General features: G+C 40.6%; 1 protein-coding gene across 1 annotated transcript; it reads left to right on the top strand.

Moving 5' to 3' along the window:
* Positions 1-214: 214 nt before the first annotated feature.
* LOC117272813 (histone H2A.Z) lies at positions 215-2,358 on the top strand. The gene is made up of 5 exons (XM_033651885.1): positions 215-347; positions 653-730; positions 881-994; positions 1,103-1,232; positions 1,633-2,358. Exons 1-5 carry the CDS (start codon positions 345-347, stop codon positions 1,692-1,694), a joined length of 387 nt encoding a protein of 128 aa, XP_033507776.1. The 5' UTR covers positions 215-344; the 3' UTR covers positions 1,695-2,358.
* The last annotated feature ends 5,829 nt before the right edge of the window (positions 2,359-8,187 follow it).

Here is an 8,187-nt window from a genome sequence, read left to right as displayed (position 1 = left end):
AAAGAAAAATGTTTTCAGAGTTCAGAGTAACTTCTTCTTTCATTATGAAGACGACAATAGGAATAAACGCTCTAAACTACATTACCCATCATTACTTTGAACGGCAATGTACCCCGTTCCCGCAAAGTGAGATCTTTTCGCGTCCATTGGCTGAACGCCGTGGCAGGAAACACATGACAAAATGTGATTGGCTAGTGCTCTCCTTGCAGTTACCCGGATATAGATCGGATATATATTAAGGACAATCGAAGGCGGGGGTTGTAGTTCAAACCAACAGTCGCTACTCGGTTGAAAGATACTTGAGTTTGTGCTGCAGCTTCAGAAATTATTTGTGGATTTTAAATATGGTGAGATTTCACATCGTCTTAGCCACATATCCGGTAAACGGTAAACTGTGTGTGCTTGTGGGTTGTCGGCAAAACATATGAAATAGCCGCCAGTACATTTCGGTGAATGGCTAACTATGAGCCGCTAGCGTTAGCTGTTGTAGTAGCTTAGCATGCTAGCTAAGTTAGCATATTAAGCTAGCTGTAGAATTGGTCCAGACCGCTATAACGGGTGGTAAAATTGGCGAGACTTTTAAGTAATGTTGTACCACGGTAATAAGCGAATCGGTGGCTGTAAATTCCCTGACATTGTCTGTGTTTTCCAGGCTGGAGGTAAGGCAGGTAAAGACTCCGGGAAGACCAAGACGAAGGCTATTTCGCGCTCGCAGAGAGCAGGACTGCAGGTTTGTCCATTGAAATTCATTCATTTCCTCGGCTATGCTACCACAAGCTAACAGACGTCGCAGAGGTTACCAAGCTGGCCGTCTGTCACCGTGAGGCCAGTGAACCCTTTGTTTCTCCCCACCAATTTGCTCTCTTTGTTATCGCTGCAGTTCCCAGTGGGTCGTATCCACAGACACCTCAAGTCCAGAACCACCAGCCACGGTAGAGTGGGAGCCACCGCAGCGGTGTACAGCGCGGCTATTCTCGAATACCTCACGGCCGAGGTAACGCCAACCCCCATCTATCTCACGTCGTTTACTTAAAAGTAAAGCATCGGAGAGCTGCACTTTTCTGCCTCGTGCATATATCTAAACGCATGGTTTTTTTTTCAGGTTCTGGAGTTGGCAGGAAATGCATCAAAGGATCTTAAGGTGAAGCGTATAACCCCACGCCACTTGCAGCTGGCCATTAGAGGAGATGAAGAGCTGGATTCACTTATCAAGGCCACTATTGCTGGTGGAGGTAAGGAGACAGTTCTGCACTTTGATGGCAGTGAAAAGAAAGCGTTGTTAAGCTTTGATATAATTACAATAAGTTAAAATCACGTGTATATATGTTCCTTTAAAGGCACTCACTTTTGTTACACTCATCATAGCTAATGCAAAATATTGAGTTAGCTCTACAGCTAATGGTTTTTAATAACTGCATAAGCCTATAAAATGGATCTCAGAGGCCGAGACAACAGCAGTCCTAAATAAAGATTAATATGACAGCACATAGAAACATGCCCCTTTCTTCTTAATCATGACCAATCCGTTGTCTAGCTTGTGTTGCTGTCTTCATTTTTTCTGATTTTCAACTACTTTAAACAGGCAGTGCTTTGCGTCCCTGTTAATGGCTCATCCATTGTCTTCCATTTCAGGTGTGATCCCTCACATCCACAAGTCTCTGATTGGAAAGAAGGGCCAGCAGAAGACCGTATAACCTGAAGTGCTCTGGAAAGGCGTGCCATCTCAGGACGAAGTCTGCATCAAGTGGTTAAATGTCTTAGATTAGAACACCGTTAGGAGTTATTTGTATGGTTGAGCTTGCATTTACTCACCTGGGGTATTTTTTTAAAAGTGGCTTCAGAGAAGCTCATTTTTTGTGTTCTGGCTGTTTTTTTTTTTTTGTTTTTTTTTTGTTTTGTCGTGGTGCTGCAGTTTTTGTGTTGAAACTTGCTTTTGTGGCATTCCCATGTTCAAAGTGGTGTTTTAATAAAGCTCTTATTGGGCATTTGCAGTTTGTTCTTTAAGTTCTTGCATTTTTATGGGCTTGTTTCTGTTATCATTTCTACACTTGTAGGTGTTGTGTTGGCTTCTCCAGTGTGGATGGCGTACATGTGGTGTTAGGCTTTAGTGGTCTTAACCTTCCCAGTTTTGAAAGAATCCACCATGATCAACAAAACGAAGAACAAGCACAGCCTGCGAGTGGAAAGAACCATGCCATGCTTAGCACGCACCATTAGTACAGCCATGTGTAGTTGCATGTATTGCAAAGCATGTTTTACATCCGTTTACCGCTGGACTGATATGAACTGGGAAAACCCCTGTAGTCATTTTTGGATTCCTGAATAAAGACTGGACTGGCACAGTCAGAATGTTTTGCATATTGTGTATGGATGGCTTATTGCATGACGGCAGTTTGACTGCATTCCTAGTTTCAAAGTGAGATGGTTGATTAAAAGTCAGAATGAATAGAGCATACAGGTAACACTTGAAGTCCAACAAAATCAGTTGGCTTTGTCCTGCAGCTATTACAGAATGTTTAGAGAAATGGCAGATTGTAGAACTGGAATAATTAAAAGACTGACGCAATGATCAATGTCTTTGAAAGGTACTAATAGTGGGTTTAGTCTATGGGTTATAGAAAGCCTGAGTGCATAAATGTAAAACAGAAGGTGGTCATCCAGTGTTCTGTATGAAATTTGATACATAAAACTTCTGAATATTTAAGATTTTTACAGCAAAGTTTCACCTCAGAACAATATATTTAATTTAACAGAAGTGGATCATTAAACACCAAGTAAAGAACATAAATCTTGAACTTCCGTGGGTCCAGATGGGACAGGTCTCAGAGTAAAATCTTCTAAATCATCATCCTCTTCAGCCATCCTTTAACCAGACCACCACCAGATGACACTATAACACCACCACAAGTCCACGACAGTATCAAGTCCCAACCACAATCTCAGTAAGTCTCTGATGTATGGAGCTCGTATAACTAGAAGCCAAGGTCTGTATTTATTAAGCACCAGACATGTCTTTGGGAAGTGCTCCTCTCAGGATGACTGGCATCGCTAATTATGATTATATATTATGATTATGATGAGGCTGTAACAGGAAAAAAATGTGGATTCAACATATAAAAATTGTGACAGGTAGACCTACGTTATTCCAATGTTTGTTTGTTTTTTACATCCCTCCCACTTGATAAATCATTTTTAAAACACAGGTGAATGTCCACTTTGATCCCAGACAGTGGGGTAATGGAGATCTGTTGCATCTCCAGGCAGATTTGTGGGGACATAACCATCTCTGACTTATTGAACTGGATTCATGGGGTTTACTGGCAAACTGGAAGCTGCATTTTAAATAGTCATTTTGAAACTACACTAACAAACCTACTCTAGCAAGCCTTCGTTAAGGCAGAGATATGTCTTTATTATTATTTTTTTATTTTTTATTTCATTACCCAGAAATCTTTTCTGTTGTCAGTAGTTCAGTTACAGTAAGATGGATGTGATGCTATAAGCTATCTGCTATCCCACTTTATGAGGGCTTTATTGAACATACACAATATTAAATTAATGCACACCTATAGCCAAGTATTTTTTCTTTCCCTTAATCAAACCAAACTGCGACCATTTCATGATACATTGGTGTTACATACATTACATTAGCAGCACATAATTTGAACACATTTCACGCCCATCACCAGATAATCAATTGTTAAGAGATTGTGTCCATTTCATGTATTTCTATAAGACTGTATTGGGCTCTATAGACTATGGGTATAAATCCTTTCATCAGCTGTCTATCTTGCTCCCTGCTGGTTACCCTTTTTAAAATCCCTGTCGCTACATGAAACTAGTTTCACATTGCCATACCTATCACCATACTTTGCTGTAACGCTGTGTATGAAACATTAACAGCCTCCAAGCTAGCAATTTATATGCTAAGACATCAAAGTTTTTATGCTGCTTTGCTTTTGCAATGATTTAGCTATTTTAATGCCAGTGCTCGCCTCCAACACCATTTTGTAAAGGCAACCACGTTGCATCCTGGGCTTAGCACCACCCAAAATACTTGTGATTGGTTTAAAGAAAGTGTTTGTTTTTCCCTTAGTGTGGAAGTATCTTGGGTTTAGCCAGACTTTTCTCCACGGTAGCACAGTGCAAGATAGGTCTGGCTCTACGAGACTAGCTCATCAAACATGTCAGGATGTTACATATCTACATACAACCTTTCAAACTAAAGCACACATTAACATGAACAAAGTCTGACAAAGGAACTCACAGATACAGTGACTATGGAGAAAGTGATGGTATGTAATGCCGGGTCGGACACAGTGGTGGATCTTCTTATAGGCAACATAGGCAGCCACCTAGGGCACCACCCAGAGGGGTGGCACCAAAAGAAAACGTCAGAGTCTTTAAAGTGTTCAGAAGAAATGTGTGCCATACACGTGTGAAATCATGGAATCGATGAATGAACGTTCTCGGCGTGGTACATCCTCAGAGGGTCTCAATACTGATTGGCTATCGCAGTGCAAATTTGGTCGCAAAATTTGTCAACTCTCATGGATAAGCATATGACGCAAAATCGCGCTACTCCCTTCACATCTAATCATGTCTTTACATCGACTTTACATATAATTCACTTGCGCAAATTGTTTTATTTGCACTCTGTGTAAACACAACATGATACAACTTTTCTTCACATATGCAGTAGAAGTCCCCAAAACCTGGAAACACACTTTCATGTGTAAAATCAGTGGAGTTCTCCTTTGAGAACCTTTAATAGCCCCTAGTGGCAACAATTGATCTTTACTGATTCTCTATTTTCACTTTTTGATTTATAAAACTAGTTCTTTTGTAATGTAGTCAGTAAGCTTAGCTTCCTCACATGTGCTGGTTCAGCCAGTGTTGGTGGATCCAGCTGTTGCACATATGGATTGATGCGCTCCTCCGTGCAGGCCTCCCACCAAGAGCCAATAGACAGAGCAAACATTTATCTGGGCAAACAGAAAATGAATAGATCTATAGTGTTTCAGTTTCAGGAGGAGATGTTCCTAATGGAATAGTTCAATATCAAGACAAACAGGAGAAAACAGTAAATTCCTAGTTAATGAATGAGTGTCAGATCAGGAGCAGGGGTTTAAGGGTTTCTCAAAGTCAAATTGTTTTCTTTTCATCCTTTGTGAAATCACATGTGGCATTGAAAATAATTAAGAAAACTTTTCAGTGTGACACAGACTTGGCTTGCACGTAGCACTGCAGCTGGTCTTTGCTGGCATGTCCAAACTAATCAAAGATGCAGGAGAGGCCGAGGTCCTAACTGGACAAATGAGTCCAGACACTACCTGGGTGCACTCATCATTGTGCCTCATTTATGTGGAAATAATGAGAGGAATAATTAGTAAACTGATCCCATATGTGACAGCACCAAAACTCTCGAAACTGTACTGAATCATAGGAAAGGGTCAGCTCAGTCTGCTCGTCGGTTTTCCTGGATTGATGCAGACATCTTTACTTTTCTTCCATTTGAGTTAGCAGAACAACTATTGCATGGATTGCCATGAAATGTGGTTTACACATTCATGTTTTTCTTTGGATGAGTTGATGAACAACTTTGGTGATCGTCTGTTTTTTTTCAAGCACCATCATTAGGCCAACATTTCATTGTGTCCAGTAGTTTATAATTAAATACCCGCAGAACTAATAACCTAACATCTGCCTCAGCTGTAGGCCTGTTTGTGCTTAGGGACTGTACTTTACTTATCAGAGGGGGTATGGCTTTGGTGTGACTGTGGGTGTTTTTTTTAATCATGACTCTCCCTGGAGATACACATATTTTTTTTATATTATTATTTCCCAGTTTCTGCCATCTTTGGTTTTGGGGTTCTGAGGGTATTTAAAATAAATTCATAATTTAGAGCTGAATGTCCCTCCTCTGAGCTAAATCGAAAATCATAACTCATAAATTTAAAGTGCCTCCCCCTTTTTCACCCCCCATAAGTAACAAACAGTCCCTTAGTGTTTATTAGCAATTAGTAGCATGCTAACACACTAAACTGACTTCCTCTAACATTATAGCACTTACATTACACCTACTTCACATCAGAATATCAGCATTGCCATTGTGAGCATGTTAGTATGCTAACATTAGCATGTAGCTCAAAGCACTGCTGGGCCTAAATGCAGCCCCAGAACTTTAAACATGGCTGTAGACTATTAGACTCATTACGTTTGTGTTGTTGGTTAATTAAACAAATGAGATATAATTAATATAATGAGATAGTTTTATTTATTTATTCATTTACTTATTGTAGGTGTTGTGGCACATCTTTTTAACTTTGGACAGCGCCAGGCTCACCGTTTTCCCTTGCTTTTTGTCTTCATGGCTAACTGTGTCCTCTGTGGCTACTTTTTGATAAAAAACTGGAGACAGAGGACTAGACCCCATCCCAACTAGGCTACTTAAGGAGGTCTTTCCTTTAGTTAACACTCATATATTAGATATGATCAATATATCCCTATTAACAGGCTATGTACCACAGTCTTTTAAGGTAGCTGTAATTAAACCTCTCCTAAAAAAGCCCACCCTGGATCCAGAGGTGTTAGCCAACTATAGACCAATATCTAATCTTCCCTTTATGTCAAAGATCCTTGAGAAAGTAGTCGCAGACCAGCTGTGTGATTTTCTCCAGGATAATAATTTATTTGAGGAATTTCAGTCAGGATTTAGAGTGCATCATAGCACTGAGACAGCTCTAGTTAAAATTACAAATGACCTTCTGATTGCTTCAGACAAAGGACTCGTCTCTGTTCTTGTTTTATTAGATCTTAGTGCGGCGTTTGACACAATTGACCATCAAATTCTACTGCAGAGACTGGATCACTTAATTGGCCTAAAAGGCTCAGCACTAAGCTGGTTTAAATCTTATTTATCTGATCGTTTTCAATTTGTTGACGTTCGTAATGAATCATCCTTACGTACCAAAGTTTGTTTTGGAGTTCCGCAAGGTTCTGTGCTCGGACCAATCCTATTTACTCTATATATGCTTCCTTTAGGTAACATCATTAGAAATCACTCTATAAATTTCCATTGTTATGCGGATGATACACAGTTGTATTTATCGATGAAGCCAGAAGAAAGTAATCAATTAACTAAACTCCATAACTGCCTTAAAGACATAAAAAATTGGATGAGCACCAATTTCCTGATGTTAAATTCAGACAAAACTGAAGTTATTGTTCTTGGCCCCAAACAACTCAGAGACTCTTTATCTGATGACATAGTTTCTCCAGATGGCATTGCTCTGGCCTCTAGCACTACCGTAAGAAACCTCGGAGTAATATTTGATCAAGATTTGTCTTTTAATTCTCATTTAAAGCAAACCTCACGGACTGCATTTTTTCATCTGCGTAATATTGCGAAAATTAGGCCTATCCTGACCCGAAAAGATGCAGAAAAATTGGTCCACGCTTTTGTTACCTCAAGGCTGGATTACTGTAACTCTCTATTATCAGGTAGCTCTAGTAAGTCCTTAAAAACTCTCCAGCTAATTCAGAATGCAGCAGCTCGTGTACTAACAGGAACTAAGAAACGAGATCATATTTCTCCTGTTTTAGCTTCTCTGCACTGGCTCCCTGTAAAATCCAGAATTGAATTTAAAATCCTACTGTTAACTTATAAAGCTCTAAATGGTCAAGCTCCGTCATATCTTAGAGAGCTCATAGTGCCGTATTATCCCACCAGAACACTGCGCTCTGAGAACGCAGGGTTACTCGTGGTCCCTAAAGTCTCCAAAAGCAGATCAGGAGCCAGAGCCTTCAGCTATCAGGCTCCTCTCCTGTGGAATCATCTTCCTGTTACGGTCCGGGAGGCAGACACCGTCTCCACATTTAAGACTAGACTTAAGACTTTCCTCTTTGATAAAGCTTATAGTTAGGGCTGGCTCAGGCTTGCCCTGTACCAGCCCCTAGTTAGGCTGACTTAGGCCTAGTCTGCCGGAGGACCCCCTATAATACACCGGGCTCCCTCTCTCTCCCTCTCTCTCTCTCTCTCTCTCTCTCTCTCTCTCTCACTCTCATCCTATTACTGCATCTTGCTAACTCGGCCATTCTGGATGTCACTAACTCGGCTTCTTCTCCGGAGCCTTTTGTGCTCCACTGTCTCTCAGGTTAACTCATACCGCAGCGGTGCCTGGACAG

The sequence above is a fragment of the Epinephelus lanceolatus genome, chromosome 22 (assembly GCF_041903045.1).
Source record: "Epinephelus lanceolatus isolate andai-2023 chromosome 22, ASM4190304v1, whole genome shotgun sequence".
NCBI classification, from domain to species: Eukaryota; Metazoa; Chordata; class Actinopteri; order Perciformes; family Serranidae; genus Epinephelus; species Epinephelus lanceolatus.
The sequence above is the reverse complement of the archived record's forward strand: the minus strand, read 5'-3'. Positions and strand labels throughout refer to the sequence as shown.